This window comes from Dromiciops gliroides, chromosome 6 (genome assembly GCF_019393635.1).
Source record: "Dromiciops gliroides isolate mDroGli1 chromosome 6, mDroGli1.pri, whole genome shotgun sequence".
Lineage (NCBI taxonomy): Eukaryota > Metazoa > Chordata > Mammalia > Microbiotheria > Microbiotheriidae > Dromiciops > Dromiciops gliroides.
Window position 1 is genome coordinate 39,268,254 of NC_057866.1, and position 19,627 is coordinate 39,287,880.

General features: G+C 39.8%; 2 protein-coding genes across 10 annotated transcripts in view; one reads left to right on the plus strand and one right to left on the minus strand.

Annotated features, from left to right (window-relative positions):
* Positions 1 to 7,965, minus strand: part of ELP4 (elongator acetyltransferase complex subunit 4) — a 242,931-nt gene extending 234,966 nt beyond the window's left edge. The window contains 1 exon segment of the mRNA XM_043969894.1: positions 7,692 to 7,965. Coding sequence (XP_043825829.1) covers positions 7,692 to 7,950 — 259 coding nt within the window. The 5' untranslated portion in view covers positions 7,951 to 7,965.
* Positions 7,966 to 7,999: 34 nt separating this feature from the next.
* The window catches only part of IMMP1L (inner mitochondrial membrane peptidase subunit 1), a 100,575-nt gene continuing 88,947 nt past the window's right edge, over positions 8,000 to 19,627 (plus strand). For 4 of the 9 annotated variants that reach the window (XM_043969897.1, XM_043969904.1, XM_043969898.1 and 1 more), the window contains exons 1-2: positions 8,079 to 8,136; positions 18,615 to 18,729. The gene's annotated coding sequence lies outside the window, so the exon portion shown is untranslated. Of the gene's footprint in view, positions 8,137 to 18,614; positions 18,730 to 19,627 lie in introns of all 9 variants that reach the window. The other 5 variants (XM_043969902.1, XM_043969899.1, XM_043969896.1 and 2 more) reach the window with 5 other exon arrangements.

The window sequence follows — 19,627 nt, forward strand, 5'->3', positions numbered from 1 at the left end:
TGACTGAAACGACTGAACAAAAAAATGACTTGAAAAATAGGAAAATTCTCAAATTGGTGACTGTAATTATATTTCTTTTTTCTTTTTTTTTTTTGGAGGGTTAAGTGACTTGCCCAGGGTCACACAGTAAGTTTCAAGTGTCTGAGGCCAGATTTGGATTCAGGTCCTCCTGAATCCAGGGCCGATGCTTTGTCCACTGTGCCACCTAGCTGCCCCCTGTAATTATATTTCAAATAATTACTCTACATGCTATTAGTTTTACCAGTTGTTATTATTGTTTGTCCTTTATTCTCGAAGAAGACCATGACATGAGGGTGATGTCATGACTTGCGATGAAGTGGATTTAAGTGAGGGAAGGCTGAGTTTTACCAGTTGAACCCCATCCGAGGGTGAGCCAACTAATCAAGTTTGGGGCAATAAGGCCAAACAAAGAAGGCAGCTGTTTGACTGAGACAATAATCCAACCTTTCCCATAATCACTCCGATAATTCTAACAAAGTAATACCGAATTAAATCCTTACAATTTCACAATCAGAAAATCTGGAACTTCTCCCAAATTTGCTCTGTTTGGCTCTGGAGGGAAGAACCAGAAGAACTGGGAGGCAGTTGTAAAGAGATAAATCATGCTTGGACATAGACAAGATATTCCAAGGATGGGAGCTCTTCAAAGAGCTGCTGTGAGAATTGGAGGGTTATGGGGCAGCTAGGTGGCACAGTGGATAGAGCACCAGCCCTGGATTCAGGAGGACCTGAGTTCAAATCCAGCCTCAGACCCTTAACACTTACTAGCTGTGTGACCCTGGGCAAGTCACTTAACCCCAATTGCCTCACTAAAAAAAAAAAAAAAGAGAATTGGAGGGTTTACTCTAACTGGAGGTCTTCACGCAGATGCTAGATGACCACTTAGAAATCTTGAGGTAGAGATTTTGCTTCTGCTGAGTTGGATTAGATGGACACTAGGGACCCTTCCAACCACAAAATTCTGTGATTCAATCAAAAAACATTCATGGAGTGCCTACTATGTGCCGGGCACTGTGCTACTCTCTAGGACTGCATAGGCAAAAATCAAAGTCTTTGCCCCAAAAGAACCTTACATTGTATTGAGTAAAATAACAGGTAAATAGTGAACTATCTATATCTACATCTAATATGCCTGTGTATTATGTTACATATTAATACTGTGAGGACCAAAATTTGATATACGATACTATATATGTATTACATGAAACTATAATATATTATACTAATATTTTGTGTGCATGTATATAGGTATATATTTGTGTATATGTGTGTGTGACTCTGTGTGTGTGTGTGTGTGTATGTCTATATATTTCACAATGAAAGGAGGAAGGAGCATTAACAGGGAATAGGGGAAAAGCCTCTTGTAGGAGACTGTACTTTGTTAACCCTTGAAGGATCTAGGATTCCAAGAATCAGAGTTGAGGAAGGAGAACATGAGGGACAACTTGTGTTAAGTTTACAGAGGCTGTAGACTGAATATTTCATAAAGCAAGCTGGACAGTTTGGCTTGAAGTGTAGAGTGCATGAGGGCAAATGATGTTTATGTAATCATCCTGAAAAGGATGTTCTGTGTTTTAGAAATATCAGTTTGGCAGCTGTGTGGAATCTGAATTAGAGAGGAAACTGGACACAAATCAATTAGGAGGCTATTATAATAGTCCATATGAGATGATGAGACCCCAGATTAAGTTAGTCATGGTAAAAAAAAAAGAGATGGATGTGAGATAAGTTGAGGAAATAGAATCTACAAAACTGGCAGATAAAATATGGGGCGTGTGTGTGTGTGTGTGTGTGTGTGTGTGTGTGTGTGTGTGTGTGTATGAATGAGAGTAAAATACTTGTCAATTCCTAGGTTACAAACCAGAATGACAGGAAAAACGATGCAGGGAAGTTGGGGCAGGGGAACTTAGGGTATGAGATGATATCTTTTTTTATACATGTTGAATTTGATAATACTATGGGATATACAAGTGGCAATGTCAAGCAGGAAGCTGGAGTTGCATGACCAGACCTCAAGGTAGAGAAGAGGACTGTATATATAGATTTGGGAATCATCTACATGGAAATGATTATTGAATCCATGGGAGCTTATGAGAGCATTAAGAGTAAAGAGAAGGGGACAGCTAGGTGGCACAGTGGATAAAGCACTGGTCCTGGATTCAGGAGGACCTGAGTTCAAATCCGGCCTCAGACACTTGACACGTAATAGCTGTGTGACCCTGGGCAAGTCACTTAACTCTCATTGTCCTGTCCCCTCACCCCCCCCAAAAAAAGTAAAGAGAGGAGAGGACCCATGCAGACGGGGTTGGATATGGATGGTGAATTGCAAGAGACTGAGGATCAGTCTGATGGGAAGGTAGAGAATGACAGAAGACTGTCATGAAAACCCAGTGAGCAGAACGTGTGCAGAAAGGGGATGAGGAGCGTTACCCACAAAGTGTGTAAAGTCATCAGTGCCACATCCTTCAGGGAGGTCAGAAATAAGATGTGAGAAAAAGTCACTGTATTTATCAAAAGAAATCATAGGGAACACACTGAGGATTTAAGCTGAATTACAGGGAGTTGAAACATGAGAGGTAATAAAGTGAAGATAAGGAGTGGATAGATTTTGGTTTTGAGTTTGACTGTTACACGGAAGAGAGATTTAAGAAAAATAACTTGGGAGGATAGTAGGTTCAATGAAAGGTTTCCTAAAGATGGAACAGATAGAAGCAAATCTGGAAATGGTAGTTATGGAGAGAATAAAAATTAGGGGAAGGGGGTAGGTAATTGAAGGGGCAAGCACCTAGGGATGTAAGAGGATCAAAGACTAAGGTAAAAGAGGCAGCACTGGCAAGGAGCAGACTACATTCTTTCTTCAAGACTCAAGCAAAGGAGAAGATGTTGCTGGGGTCAAGGGTGGAAATGGGGAGGAAAGGGAGCTCCCATTTCCAATGGACATAACTTTTTTTTTTTTTCATCAGAGCATACTAAAATTCTCTGATGAAGGAGGGGAGGTGATAGAGAAGGCTTTAGAAGAGATATGGAATTCCTGCTATGGGGAGCATGGCAGTACCCATACCCATCAGAGAAGAGGGAAAGTACTAGCATGTAGCAGGTCTAGTTGAAATCAAAAACCAGATTTGTATTGGACTCAGTCAGCCTAACTCTGGGGTAGTGAATGATGATAACTGAGAGGCCATGTGACCTGAGGTATTCACCTAAGTCAATTGGTGTTAGTGGTAGATATAAAAATGGGAAATTCTATAGTTGTTCTGATTTTAAAGTTACGTTATTCTCTCTCAACCACAGAGTAACAGGAAAACCTCAATCCTTCTTATTATCTAATAGCCATCAACTGAACAAGTATGCATTGTGAAATAGAAAAAGCTAGAAAAGATAACTTTTTAGAGACTATGCCTAGTAATTTCATATTAAAAGGGAATGTTCTTTCAATTTAGAATCCATCTCATCTGTTGTGTTCAAAAGTAAAACATCCTAGCCTGTGTTTTCCCCAAATGCACAGTAAAAGCCCCAATGTCCCCACATATTAGAGATTAAAATACAGTATTACACATGAAGCAGGCAGAACCGGCCTCTGTCTTTCCTCCTCTCTCCTATATTGCTGTTATAATTCGAACCCACAGGATTCTGTCTAGAGGAGCAATCTTCCCAGTCCACTAGTTTGCTTTTAAAATGTTACCACTCCTGGATAGAGTACCGGCCCTGGAGTGAGGAGGACCCGAGTTCAAATCCGGTCTCAGACACTTAACACTAGCTGTGTGACCCTGGGCAAGTTACTTAACCCCAATTGACTCACCAAAAAAAAAAGTTACCGCTCCAGATGCTAAGAAAAAAAATAACTGTCATTTGTTGTGCACCTGAACATATGGAAGTCAAGAAAGAATGTGAACCACAACTAGCTCTTGGAGAATTGAACTGGTTAACTATTTTCACAGGCTAAAAGTTGAAGCTTAAGTGGAATTCTTTAAAAAGTAGAAGTCTAACTATATAACCTTCACTTAAAGAAATGAAAAATATTTCTGAAAGCATACCACTCATCAATTTTTTTTCCCGATCCCATAAGATTGAGACGTTATTTATTGCTTTTCTTAAAACAGCAGTAAAATGTTTTCATGGAAAGTAAGAGGGAGGATGTGGATAGTGTGGTTGGAGTGGGTAAGGTTATGTGGAAAACACCCAGGAACTGTTCACTAAATCTGGATATTTTACATAAAATTAAGACCTCTGGCTGTAAAGCCAAACACATTTGGTTCAAATATTTTAAGTGAAAAGTAAATTTTTAGAATTTACAGACTACTTTGAAGATAATGGAAACATTAGCATATTCTTCAAGTGAATAACATTCAAGGTTGTGGAATACTTTTCAAATATATTTTGCATCTATGCTTAAATCTACTAAAAATTACAATGACATCATGGAGTTAGTGCAGTCAAATTTCACTGTATTGCATGGTAGTAATATTACAACATATTTACTTGTTACATGGTAATCAAGAAAGTACTTATACAGCAATCATAATAATGTCACAGTATATTCCCATCATCCTGACATCATAACATCCTCCTTCCATTACATTTTGAGTCACACTTGCAGTCATGTCATGCTAATGTCACAATTTGAATCATACAACATGCATTTTAGAGTAATAACACTCAATAGTCACGTTTTTGAAACTTCTAACATTGAAGTATTTAATGCAATAGCAGCCAATTTTGTTTCACTTTTACGTAACATTTTAATAGAAAACAAATGTAAATTGCTTATTTCACAGTGGCCATACAGAGCACAAAAATATCAATCACAAAAATGTCACTTAAGAAAAGTTAATAGCAACTAGATCATTTATATACAACAGTTGTTCTAAATGTAGTAATTTTTCTTAATAGAACAATTACTTTCCACTTCTGTGGAGACAAAAGCACACATGCAAAATATATTTCAATAAAAGCTCTTGTTAATTAAACAACCTTTACTTGTTTTATTCACTGTAATCAATATTTTTTCACATGAGTTGTTGGGCTTATTGTGGAGTCATACCCAAATGCTAGTTTAAAATAACTTAGCATAACAAAGTCTGAAAAAGTTTTTAATTAATATCTGGATTTCGATTTCATCATATATGCAACCATTTGCTGTGGTCTACTTCTCCTGGATAACACTTGGCATTTTATGAATTATCTGTAAATATTTTAGTTAAAATGGTTAATCTAAGGTTCAATATTTAAACCATGCTGCAAAATACTCTTTCTAGAAGAAAGCAGAAGAAACTGGGAGAAATGGTGAATATGAAAAGTAACAATATTTAAAAGAATTATTACTAAATGCAGAATGGCTATATTCTAAGTGATATTTAGCAACATCAGTATCCACACAATGAAATCTGAAAGTGTGTATAACAAAACAAAAAAAATTAACTACTTTTCTGAGGATAAATATATTTCTTATGATTCTGTGTAGTGCAATTCTAGGAACTAGATAAAAATCATACCACAGAAACTGAAATGCTCAATTAGCAATTCCTTAACAGGAAAAATATTATGGATTCAGAAAATTTATACTAAAGGGTACTAATTGTTACATAATCTCTTTTTTCTTCATATTGCTGTTGATGGAGAATCACAACCAAAAAACCATAAATGTGACTTTATACTCCTTACTTTTGTTTGGGCAGTTTCTGGACCACATGAATGAGGTTACTCACCCATGTTAGACAATTATTAGCCCTATGGAATAGCTTCCAACTTTTAAGTTCAAATACTGGACAAAATACAAAATGAGAAACACAAGAGAAAAAAAAATAGAGTTTGCATGGTTGGGTTAATTTCCTAAATAAACATTAGGATCTGCTATGAACATGTATTTGGATCACTTTCTATTCCCTTATCATGATAGTCAGGAAGCTAATAACAGGATTAAGCCATTGAGTGAAAATACTAGTGGACAGAAGAATAAGCAGGTTTTAAGAAATGCAAATGAAAGAACAGAAGCATTTAACTATGTCCTTCCTTCTGTTTAGTTGCTGATTTCCCTTTCCTCAGCTCTAAACTTAACATCTGAATGGTACCAGTCTTTTTTTTTTTAAAGGAGAAAAAAACAAATGAAGGGCAGGAATAAGATTGGCATATATATTTAAACACTAAACATACAGAAGATTTAACATTTAAGTCTAGATGAAGTGACATTTCAGCCTGGAGTAATCTATACTTGTTTTACTTAGAAACAACAACATCTTCCTAATCCCATCCTTTCCACTTTCTGCTATCTACCAATTGTAGATTGTGTTCCTATGTTTCCTATGTCTTACAAAGATAGAACTAAGAATAAGCTTTTCCTCCTTCAAGCTTCCATGAAGATGAGGGAAAAAAAAGTAAAGGAGTTGGGTTTACTCTTTTAAAAGAAATGCATAATAAGACAAATCTGATCAAATCCAGCACCTAGAATCTACCTAAGGCAAAAAGATTGTCCTTTGAAGCTTATGGCTTGAAAGAGCCCCTGGACATGAAACTGTAGAAAATGACAAGGAAGCCCCATTAATGGTGGGAGAACTTGCCCAAAGGCCCAACATGTGAATGTTCATTTAAAGTTACTAAATGCTTGTTAGAGCCACAGCTGGCCTGGAGAGGGAGAGGAGTTCATTTGTTTTTCTCTCTGTAAGGAAACTAACTAGTTGGAAGATGACAGATTTTGAGGTCACCTAATTTAGAGATCACCCAATCCAATCCCTTCAGTTTTACAGGTAAGGAAATTGGGGTCCAGGCAGGGAAAGTGTCTTGGCCCAGATCACATCAGTGGGCTCTGGATTAGGAGGTCTTCGGTGCCCAGACCAGGCAGTGCATGAAGCAGGCACAGTTTCACTCAGGGTGACAGGACTTGGCTCTCAGGAATGTCCAAGCTCCAAGAGGAAAACAGCTGGTGAATTGGGTTGGGGGTGGGTGAGTAGGGGAGTGAAGTCTATGTCAGGCTGGGATGAGTCTATTTCAGATGGGTGTGGAGTGGGGGAAGAGAACATCTCAGGTTGAGGGAGAGTAAAGAATGACTGGGGGATGGGGAAGGAAGAGGGGAGAAAGAGAGGGAAGAGAGAGATTGTGTGAGTGAGTGAGTGAGTGAGTGAGTGAGAAGTGAAGAACATTTCTGAGTGACGGGAATCAGGAGCACCTTGGGCGGGGGGCGGGCGGTGAAGAACATCCAAGTATGGAGAGGAGAGAGTGAAGAACTTCTAATGGGGGTGGGGGGAACTCGACTCGCCTGAGAGGGAGTGAAGAACATCTGAGCTTGGGCTGGAGAAACAGTGGAGAAAATAACTCAGGCTGGGGGGAAGGTGGGAATATGTCAAGTTGGGGAGGTGGGCTTGAGGGTGGTGGGGGAGGAACATCTGGGGGAAGGGGAACCATCTAGGAGAAGACTTTCTCAAGTGGGGGGGGGGAGAAGAGAGAACATCTGGGAGGCACCTCTCAGGCTGGGGACGGAGAGAACATCTGGGTCGGGGGAGAACCTCAGGGTGGGTACCAGAACTTCCCGGCTGGAGCATCCCTGCGTTCAGACGCTCTCGCTCGCCCTCTCCCCACCCCAGCCCAACCACCCCGGCCTTGGGCCTTCCTCCCTCTCTCCCGCCCCCCATCCATCCGCTCGGCGCGGATCTCCGCTCTGAACCGACCGACCGACCGACCTAAGAGCTGGTCCAGGGCCGGGAGGCCGGCGGACACCAGCAGCTGCCCATTCCGCACCGACGGCCGCGTCCCTGCGATGGAGCGCAGCCGAGCGCCGCCGCCGGCCCCGGGCGCGGGCGCGGGCCCCTTCCTGCGGAAGCTGCAGCCGCCGCCGCTGTCCGTCTCGTCGCCTCCCACCGCCGTAGCTGCCACCGCCGTCCTCTGGTCCCCGGCTCCTCCTGGCCCGGCACCGTAGACGCCGGTTGTCAAGGCCGCCATCTTGTTTCTCTGCGGTGTTGACCCAAGCGGAACTCTGGGAGCCCAGCCCTGCCCCGCCCCCGCCTCGCCCCCGGCAGCATGGCCAGCCAATAGAAAGCTGGCTTCTTGCCTCTGATAGCCAATCAGGAAGCGCGTTGCTGAGACGTAGGAGTGGCTCGTGGACCTGTGGACGCCTCCGGGGCCCAGGTGAGAGATAGCTAGGGAGAACCGAATGTCGGGTGAGGGGAGTTTGGGGAGCATGGAGGCCGAAAGTGAGGGGGCAGCTGCCGTCGAGGCTTGTGAGGGGCCGAGGCGGAGACCCCAAAGTAAAGAAAAAGTGGAGGGAGGGGTTGTCCTCCCCCCGGATCGCCGCCTGCACTGTCTCCCTTCTCCCCGGCGTGGTGAGGGGGAACCACCGCCTCAGGGCCTTTTCTCCTCGCGTGTCGTGGGGAAAAGTATCTGTAGCCCGAGGACACTGTTAGAAACCTGGGTTGCACGTCCGATGGAAAGCTACCCCATTTTCCACGTGGCTGAGCCGGGACCTTGGAATGAAAAACCTTGAACTTGGGGCCGGTGTGGGGGGCAGAGAGGGGGTGGCTTGGGATTTATCATCCCAGTGTGGAAACTTCCTCCACCAGTGCCGATCAGCGCCGCGTGTAGTCTGTAACTTAAGAGAATGCGGCGGGGGGAGGGGGTGAGGCCGCAGAGTGTAAGTGACTGTCGCTCGTCCCGCTGCGAGCGTGGGTCCGAGGCACATGAAAGGGAAGGGAGCCCACGCAGGCCTCCCCGCCGCCCCCCGCGGGACCAATGGCACAACCAGAGCGCTCTCCCTCTACGTACCCAGAGACGCTTTTAGTTCTTTTTAATTAATGCTCCTCAAACACTCGAGACCCTCCCTCCCGAGGAGGTGTGTGAATGACAAGTGTTACTCCGACAGAACCCCCTTCACACATTTAATTGTCTTTGGCTGTTAACGCAGCTGCAAACAACCAAAATACTTTTGGTATCTTTCCCCCAAAATTGATACAAAGAATTAGAAGTGTGTGTATTTCCTTCGTGCTTATCTGCGAACTATGAACTATGAGCTGTCTCATTAGAATAGAGAATTTATGATGTGTGAAAAATTCGTGCGGAATTTGTGGCTTGTATGGTTCCCTTTATCTTTTTTTTTCTTTGCCTCTCCAAAATGAGCGGTTTTGTTGTTATTTTTAAAAAACACTTTAAGGTTAGGAAAAATCTCAAATAATGCCTTCCTGGTTTTAAAACGTGGTAGTTTAATTTTTATATAAAGTGCCTGAAAAGTGAAATTTTAATTTGTCTTGAGTTGTATTTTTCCGTGTCAGGTGAATTTCCTTTTCCTTTTTTTTCTTTTTCTTTTGAAGAATGAGATCTTAATTTGTGTTAAATTGTAATTATTTTTTCTTTTTCATGGATGAATTTTCTTTTTCGTTTGAAGCATTTTTTTTTATCAACACTTCAGTGGGTGCTAAAGCTAGGGGAAACCACCACTTCTGAAATTTCAACAATACAATTCTTTACTTTAGTAGTATTTTGCTAGTACCTCTCATTTGCCTACAGCATTATCTTTGTTATTTGAGAGCCCATTTGAAAACAAACAAAACAAAAAACTATTCCCCCTCCAGACTTACTTAGGGGAGACAATATTCCACACATGATACAATATAACATAAAAGACCAATACACGTGAATTATGATTAATACAAGACAAAGTATACTAAACTAAAATTTGTGTTGCAAAAAAGTGCTATAACATTGATGGGGATCAACTTAAGAGGTTACCAATTCAGAACATTCTAGTATATAAAATGGTGATCCTTAAAAGCTTGTGCTTGCCCTGAAATACTATGGATAATTACTCTTAACAAGCTTTGCTTAAATATATTTTTCTTTAAAAAACAAAAGAAGAGAGTCTTCCTGTCCAGGTCTTCCTTTGGGTTTTAGTTGTTTAAATTTTGCTTGATTGCTGGAACTTGAGGGATTTGCCAGCATTATTGAAATCATAGGGATAGGGATAGACCTGTGATTTCATTGTTACCAGGAACTTTTCCCCTGAGGAAATGTCTTCTACCAGGTCAGAGCCACCCCTCTCTACCATAGAACAGAGAAATAAAATGACGTGGTCATGGACACACATCCGGTATGTAATGTGCCACAGGAGGGCCTTGAACCTGGGTCTTCTTCCTTTAAGGTTATCTCTCTATCCGTTAAGCCTGGGTATCATAGGAATATATAAAATTGTTCTTTCATCGATTGTCCAGTAAGCAAAACCTTTTAAAAATAGACATTAATTGAAAAGTAATTTGAGAAAAGAAAGCACTAATAAGTGAATCCTGGAAATCTTTACAGAGGAGGTAGCATCTGTACTCAACCTTGAAGGAAGACAAGGATTGATTTTTTGGGGGGGGGGGAGTGTTAGGCAATTGGGATTAAGTGACTTGCCCAGGGTCACACAGCTAGTAAGTGTCAGCGTCCGAGGCCTGATTTGAACTCAGGTACTCCTGAATCCAGGGCCGGTGCTTTATCACTGCGCCATCTAGCTGCCCAGACAAGGATTGGTTCTTTAAAGCTCAAGATAAAGTAGCACATTCCAAGATTCTGCTGTTTCTTGACAATTGCAATTAAAACCAAAAAGTTTTGTGACAAAAACTAAAATGTCAAATGGACATTTAATTCTGTACAGACTTGTAGGGGTTTTTTTTTGGTTTTTTTTGTTTGTTTTTTTAGTGAGGCAATTGGGGTTAAGTGACTTGCCCAGGGTCACACAGCTAGTAAGTATTAAGTGTCTGAGGCAGGATTTGAACCCAGGTACTCCTGACTCCAGGGCCGGTGCTCTATCCACTGCTCCACCTAGCTGCCCCCAGACTTGTAGTTTTAATGTTCTTTTGCTATATTGTGAGAATTGTTAAAAACAATAGAAAATGAATTCCAGGCTAAGGAATTTTTATTTTATTCTAGAAGCAATGGGAAGCCTCTGAGGATTTTTGAGACGGTGCGTGATATGGTCAGACTTGTATTTTAAGAAGATTATTTTGGCAGCTTTGTGAAAGATGAATTGCTTGAGGAGCAGAGAGCTGTTAGGAAGCTAATAAAGATAAAAAAAAGGATTTACTTTTTTTTAATAAAGTTCAGATCTTCTACTGAACAAAATCCATTTGCCAAGTTATAACAGTTCCATCCTGTATTTTGAAATGAGACTTAGTATTCTTTGACTTCAAACATACTTTTGGTACTTTGGGTTATTGCAGATTGCAACTCATTTATACTTTCTTCTCCTGTCTAATTCTTACCCATCTTATTCCGTAACACAGCCTTCATTCATATAGGATCTACCTAGTGCACTAGAGACCTTCGTCCGTAACTTTTAATATGTTGTGGGAGAGGCAACAAGCAAACATATATACAACTTATTTACATTGTTTATTTATACTTACTGCCATAAGTGAAAAAAAGTTTTATTTTTCCTTGGCCTCTCCATAAGCCTGTTTTACTGATCCCTTTGGAACACCAATTTTACTGTGAATAGAATTTCTTTATTTTTTGTTTAAATATTGTTGACTGCTTACTTTGAAACCTCTTCCAATGGAGGTTATTCTTATTTCCTTTATTGTCCTTTTTTTCAGTGTTTCAGGGATGGTTTATGTAGTCAGTCAATAAACATTAAGTGCCTACTATGTGCCAGGCACTGTGCTAAAGCTGAGGATACAAGAAAGGCAAAAGACAGCCCTTTCAAGAATTCACAGTCATATAGGGGAGACAACCTTCAAACCATTATGTACAAAAAAGATATACACAGAATAAATTGGAAATTATTAACGAGAGGTATAAGATTTAAAGAGGATTGGAAAAGGTTACTTATCGGAGGTGAGCTTTTAGCAGTGACTTTAAGGGAAGCTAGGAGGTAAAGAGGAAGAGGAAGAGAATTCCAGGCATGAAGGACAGTCATCTGAAAATGCCCAGAGTTGGGAGATGGAGTTATAATAGTGTGTTAGGAACATCAAGGAGGCTAGTCTCACTAGATCTTAGAGTAAGTAGGGTTGAGTAAGGTGTAACAATGGAAAAGTAGGGTGGGATATAAATTATAAAGATTTGTGAATACCAGAGGATTTTATAATTGATCCTGGACATAATATGGAGCCATTGATTGATGTGGGCAGGGCAGTGGCATGCATGGTCAGATCTGCATATTAGGAAAATAGCTGGGAGGACAGATGGACAGAAGTGGGGAAGAGACTCACGGCAGGGAGACCATTCACCAGGCTATTTTCAGTAATCCAGGTGTGAGGCAATGAGGACCAACATCATCCTGGTGGTAATTTCAAGAGAAGGGGATGTATACAAGAGTTGTGAAAGTAAAATCAACAGGATTTAGCAATAGATGGGATATGAGGATGAGACAGTGAGGAGTTAGCTATAGCTAGGTTGCCTAGGAGGATGGTGGTACCCCCAACACCTAAAGTGAAGTTAGGACAGGAAGAGTGGAAATTCTGTTTTGGACATTTTGAGTTTTAAGATGTCTATGGGACTCCTCTTAGAGATGTCTAATAGACAATTGGAGATGTGATAATAAAGGTCCTGAGAGGGATCAGAGCTGGGTAAATAGATTTGAGGAACATCTGCATAGAGATGATAATCTGTTCAATCCATAGGAGCTGATGAAATCACCTTATAATAGTATAGGAGGAAAAAGAGAAGAAGGCCTAGTACAGAGCCCTTGAGGATCTCTACTATTAGTGGCCCTGACTTGGACACTTCACAAGGGTGACCTGGGTAAAAATCCAGAAAAGAAGCTGAAAAGGAGTATTTATAGATAGGTAGGAGATAGGGTAAGAATGGTATCACTAAACCTAGAGAGTTCCATTAGCCTTAGTATTCCACCCATCTGTGAGGAATGATTATTAATCACCAATATCTCTGGAGGTCTCCCATTCTAATGTCCTTTAAGAGTTCAGTCTGAAGGACATTACTGATAATGAGATTGCATTGACTGATCTTGGTGAGCCCCCACCCAATTTGTTGTAGTAATTTAATCTAGGCAGGGGAATCCTACTTTTTTCTGCTCAGGCTTGGGTGGAGTATATATTCTTTGAATAGATAGCCTAAAGCTATGGGTGGTCTAGCCTAGAGATACTTTCCCTATCCAAGAGATTGCCCTTCATTTTAATATAGCCCACCTCCAATTACATTAACCAATTAGATTTGATTGCTGTTTGATGGACCACCTACTGTTTTGAAGAGTGTATAAACTGAGACTCCCCCAATGCCATGGTGGGCCTTGGTCTAAGAAAGATGGCCAAATGACCTTCCTTTTATTAATAACCTGTTGACCTTATTAATAAAATGATTAAATTATCCAGAAATGATGTCTCTGAAACATTTTAAATGTTACACACCTTATTACCTCCCTCTGCCCCTCTGATCAGAAGGTGGAGCCATGAACTCTCATAGTTTAAAACATTTCTTTTCAAATCCTGGTTGCACTATTTTGGGACTTCTCTAACTTCTCCCCGCTTTTACCCCTCCCATGGTACTTCCTGCCTCCCCCACCCCCCAGCTTTTCGGCTTCCTTATGAGTGTTGTCTTCCCCCATCAGATTGTAAGGTTCTTGAGGACAGGGACTGTGATTTTTTTCTATTTGCATTCTCAGTGCTTAGCATAGTTGGAGCTTTTGTTTATTGAGAGTATTGAAGAAGAGGGAGCAATCAACAGTGTCAAAGGCTGCAGAAAGGTCAGTAAGGGTGAGGATTGAGAAAAGGCTATTTATTAAATTTGTCAACTTAGACATAGTAACTTTGGAGAGCAGTTTTGGTTGAACAATGAGTTTGGAAGCCAGATTGTAGAGAAGAAAGTGAGAGAGTCAGTGGAGGCCCTTTTTGTAGATGGCCTTCTCAAGAAATTTGGCCCCAGAAGAATTAACTAGTAAGAATGGATGGATCAAATGAAGCTTTTTGGAGGCTGGAAACATGGGTGCATTTGCAGGTAACTAAAGGCTGTCTACAAATAACTATGTAAATACAATATATATGCAGTGTACATTAAAGGTGTTAAGCAGAAAACAATACCAGAAGTCCATGAGATGTACATCGCAACTGCATATATCAGAAGAGAAATGAACATGCATGTGGAACCCTAATGCAAATGCAGAGTTCACAATCCAAACAGAAACTTGCATGTTTATGAAATTACAACAAAAGGAAGGAGGAAGAAACAGAAATCTCCTAAATGGGAGCAGCTAGGGAAGGGGGAAGGAGCAGTAGGGATGGGAAAAGGAATAAAGCCCTCCCAAGGGAAGGAGTAAGGCACTGGCAAAAGCACCATTCTTTTCCCTTGGGAACTGCTAGACCATGAAGATTAGCATGGTCTGCTTATCTACAAGGTTCCCACTTGTAAAAGCAGTTTCTCAGTCTAGTGCAGACTGACTGGTGCCTATCTTGACTCCTAAGAACACATAGCGAGTCCAGCTTGGTGTGTGAACATCAAATTATGTTAGGGAGGGAGGAGCCTCTTCACATCCTCTTGCATGCTCTGGGTCTAGTGTTTCTGAAAAATACATCAACCCAAAAGGACAAATTCAGGGGGCCCTTTAACAAGGTAATCTCAGAGGGCAAGCAATGCTGGGGGGCCCGGAGGGGGGGGGCAGGAGGACCAAGAAAGGTCTCAGTAGGTGGAGTTTAATGAATCATGTGATCAGACTTGTGCTTTATTAAAACTCACTTTGGCAACTTAGTGAAAGATGGATTGGAGTGAGGAAACCTGTATCTTATTACCAAGGAAGAATTATGTATCAAAAATATACCAAAATATGGCAAAGACATATACTACCAGAAAAGAAGATGGACTAGTTGAAGTAAAAAAAGGATAATAGATAGCCAATGTCTTCTCCATAGCTACCTGTGTAATGCTATCCTTTTTTTTCCCCAAAAAAATTATGTATTTATTTATTTAAAAAATTTACCCACCTTACATGTAAAAACAAATTGTAACATTGATTTTTAAAAACTTTTGTGTTCCAAATTTTCTTCCTTCCTCTCTACCCCCCTTAAGAACTCAAGCAATTCAATATAAGTTATACATGTGCAGTCATGCAAAACATAGCAGACAAAAAAACTTTAGAAAAAGGAATGAACAACTACAACAAAATATGCTTCCATCTGTATTCAGATACCATTAGTTCTTTCCCTGTAGATGGATGGTATTTTTCATAAGTCCTTCAGAATTGTCTTGGATCATTGCATTGCTGAAAATAACTAAGTCATTTGCAGCAGATCATCTTACAATATTGCTGTTATTTTGTATATAGTACATTTCACTTTTGCATCAGCTCACTTTGCATCAGTCTTTCCAGGTTTTTCTGATAGCATCCTGCTCATTTTTTTTATAGTAAACTACATTTATATAGTACTTTAAAGGGAGATTTCCTTGCCAAATACCCATGAGATTGATTATTGCAACAACAATAATAGCTAACATTTATATAGTACCTTATACTTGACAAGGAATTTTCTTCACAATAGCCCAGCAAAGTACCATCGTCATCCTCATCTTACATTGCTCTTGCTTCTGCTTCAAATTTTTTTCCCCAGTTACTATTGCCATTTCCCTCCATCCTATTTGCTCCCCATATTTACTCAATTTTCTATCTTCTTTTGCCCTTTCCCTCCTCAAAAGTGTTTTGCTTCTGACTGCCCCTCCCATAATCTGCCCTCCCTTCCTTCACCCCTCCCCCCCCCTTATCACCTTCCCCTCCCACTTCCCCAAGGGCAAGATATGTTACTATACCCATTTGAATATTATTCCCTCTTTGAGCCAATTCTGATGAGAGTAATGCTCATTCACTTCCCCACTCCCCCCCATCTTCCCCTCTACTCCATTGGCTTTTCTTGCTTCTTTTATGTGAGATACTTTACTCCATGCCACCTCTCCCTTTCCCTTTCTGCCAGTGCAATTTTCTCACCCCTTAATTTTATTTTAAAGATGTCATCATGTGCTCATCCTTTTTCAAACCTGGATTAATTTTACCATTTTCTATTTACCTGCCTATTCTGCTGAATGCCTATGGAGGAACTCATTTAACAGTGCTGACCAGGTCCATTTCAGATCTGTTGTGTAATCTCAAATGTACCATACTTATTGTATGCCAATGTTTTTACTTTTTCCTGATTGAGGCATTATACTACTTCCCTTGGTTTCTGATCCAGATATTTTCTTCTTAAGACACTTAGGCCATCCCTCTCTCAGCAGAGGCCTCAACTCATACTTCATTGAAAAAAAATTTAGGCCTTTAATTGAGAGGCTCCTCTTTTACTCAATTCTCTATTTCATATTACCTCAATATCATTCCTTACTCTTTCTTCCTGTGCTCCAATCTTTAAAGGATAGGCCACCCTCATGCCAATTCTAAACTATCCATTTGTATGTTCTGACCCCTCATCTTGCTTCCCAGAGTGCTGAAACCAGGAGTGTGCCAATGGAAACTACTTTTCTTATTCTCTGTGCTACTCAGTCATCAGGTCTTCTTGCTCAGTGTTACTTTAAAAACATGTGCCCTCTTCCTTTCTCCTGAGCTCCCACATGGTCCATTGGAAGCAGGCAGAGAATATCTTCTCATGCTCATTGAGCCTTGGGAAAGGCACCTACTATGTTACCTTTCTAGTTTCTAAAAAAGAACATTTATTGTACAAGGCAAAATCAATAATTATAATATCACAGTTATTCATTGTCAAACAAATGAGGGAATAATCAACACATCACAGTTAGCAAGTATTAACCATTTGTAAGAGGTTATCTAATATATACATATATATACACACATATGTATGAATATAAACACCACATTCATATCAGATAAATCGATGAATAATACATCACAGGCCATACATAAACCTGTGTCACCCTTTCTCATCAATGTACACAGTATCCATGGGACAGAGTGGACACTTACTTAAAGAAACCTAGCAGAGGGACACATAAATGAGGACAACTTGTGTTCTAGGTTAATTCACAACTGAATTGTAGGCCTTAACGTCTTCCCTTCAGGAACTATTGTACTACCCGAAGCTGCTTTTCAACTAAAAAGTTCCTTTCTGATCCTCACTGCTGTCCTGCTGAGCAAATCTGCTCCTCTTCTACTCTAGAACTGATGAAGCAGTGAAAGGCCCTTTTAACTCAAGTTCTTAAAAAGGTGCTAAGGAATTGTTAAGTTATTGTAATGAAAAACAGTTCCTTAAACTAAAGAACTACAAACAAACACCCCTTCACTCAACTGGATTCTGATCAGCTCCCAGTTATTTTGTTTTTTTGTTGTTACAGCAAAACAGAGCTAGCAGGAGGAGAGTTCTCTAGGCAATACAAACAAGCCCAGCCGGCTTTTTTACAAGATAGAATTCTCTAACAATCATCTTTTTTTGGGGGGGTGGGGTTGGGGGCAGTGAGGGTTAAGTGACTTTGTCCAGGGTCACACAGCTAGTGTCAAGCATCTGAAGCTGATTTGAACTCAGGTCCTCCTGAATCCAGGGCCTGTGCTTTATCCACTGCCCCACTAACAATCATGTTTGAGAGGTTTCACCCCCACAAGTTATAGATGCTGATGCAATGCAATAAGCAAAATTTAGTTAGCTTCCAATGAATTTCTGCCCTTTTTCTCTTTTAATTTATTTTATTTAAAAATTCTGAATTTAACAAGCACTAAATAAAATAAATATTTCCATATATATTATAGAGCAGAAGAGAATTATACATGAAACTATGAATCAATCACTTATGTAGTTTGCTTTTCTTTTAAAACATATACTGTTGGGGGCAGCTAGGTGGCGCAGTGGATAAAACACTAGCCCCTGGATTCAGGAGGACCTGAGTTCAAATTTGACCTCAGACACATGACACTTACTATCTGTGTGATACTGGGCAAGTCACTTAACCCTCATTACCCCACAAAAACCTATACTATTAAACATGGAACTTTTGTAGCTATTTTACTCTGTGATATCATCTGGCCTTTTTTTGAGTGTAGAGACCATATCCTTATCTCCCTTGCCTTTATACTGCCTCATTGCCCCCAGTTAAAAAAATCCCATATAACAAATAGGCATAGTCAAGCAAAACAAATTCACTCACTGGTCATATCTGTAAAAGTATGTCTCATTATGAACCTTGAATTCATTATCTCTGTGTCTAGATGGGCAGCATGCTTAATGATCTATATTCTGGAATGATGGTCACTTCATTGATCAAAGTTCCCTAGACTTTCAAAGTTGTTTTTGTTTACAATATTGTATGAATTGTTCTCCTGGTTCTTCTCTCTTTATTCTGCATCAGTTCATACAGTTCTTCCCAGATTTCTCTGAAGTTGTTTTATCATTTCTTATACTACAATAATATTCCAATATATTCATTTGTCATAATTTGTTTGCCCATTCCTCAATGGGTGGGAACTCACCCTAGTTTCCAGTTCTTTGCCATCCCAAAAAGAGCTTCTGTGAGTATTTTTATTCTTGTAACTAGGGGTTCTTTTCCACTCCCTGTGATATTTTTTGAGTATAGGCCTAGTGGTATTATTCCTAGAATGCAGCTCAGTCTCTCTCTTTGGCTAACTTGCAGTCAGTGCCCAGTACTTGGATTACTGGGCTAAAGTGTTCAGAGAGTCAACAACTTTCCTTGCATAATTACAGACTGACATCAAGAATGATTTGAACAGCTCACAACTTCACCAGCAAGATATTCCTGTACCTCTCTTCCCACAGCCACTTCAACATTTGTCATCTTTGCCACTTGACAGGGTGTGAGGTAAATATTTACTTGTTTTAATTTGCATTTCCCTTATTAGTGATTTGAAACTTTTTTTTTTAAATGCTCATTTATTGTTTGCCATTCTCTGGAAAGTTATTCATGCCCTATGACTAAGTATTCTTTGTAATATAGACATGTATGTATATGTATTTTTATACATATACATACAAATTTATAAAACGTGTATTGTTGTATATAAATATATAAAATATGCTTTATAAAATATATTAAAATTTTAATATATAGCCAAAATATTTGATGAATGAAATTATGTATATGCACATACATATAATTTAAAGACATAAAATTTAAGTACATATATGTACATGTGTGATTTAATTAATCAAATATCTAAGATATCAGACTTTTTGAAAACTATTGACTTGTCAAGATTCACATTTTTTAAGTCCAAAAAGACTATTTAGGCCATATTTCCTCCCCATCCTGTGAAGATGATTTTTAAAAAAAAAGTCAAGTTTGAAAAGAAAAAAAAGACACAAAGCACTCATGTGCCTAAGCTGTTGTAGGCATGATGAAATGTCCCCAGGGATTCAATCATGATGATTCCTCCAAGGTTAAGGACAAGTACCTTTACAGTTTGTTGAGTTGGATTGAACTGTTAAAGAGACTATTCAAGAACATATTTGTCAGCTATCTTGGGAATATAATCAAAATGAGCTTTAAGCCAGAAAGAAGGGGCAGAGATAGAAGACAGCCTGTGTATAATTCCCCACTTAAATACTAAAGAGAGTAGTCATAAAGAAAGAAGATGAATAGCTTAGACACTTGGAAATTCCGACAAAATCCAAGAAAACGATAGTAAGTCCATGGTTCCAAAGGTCAGTAAATAAATACTCAAAGATTAGGCAACAGGAAAGATGAACTAGATGTCCTA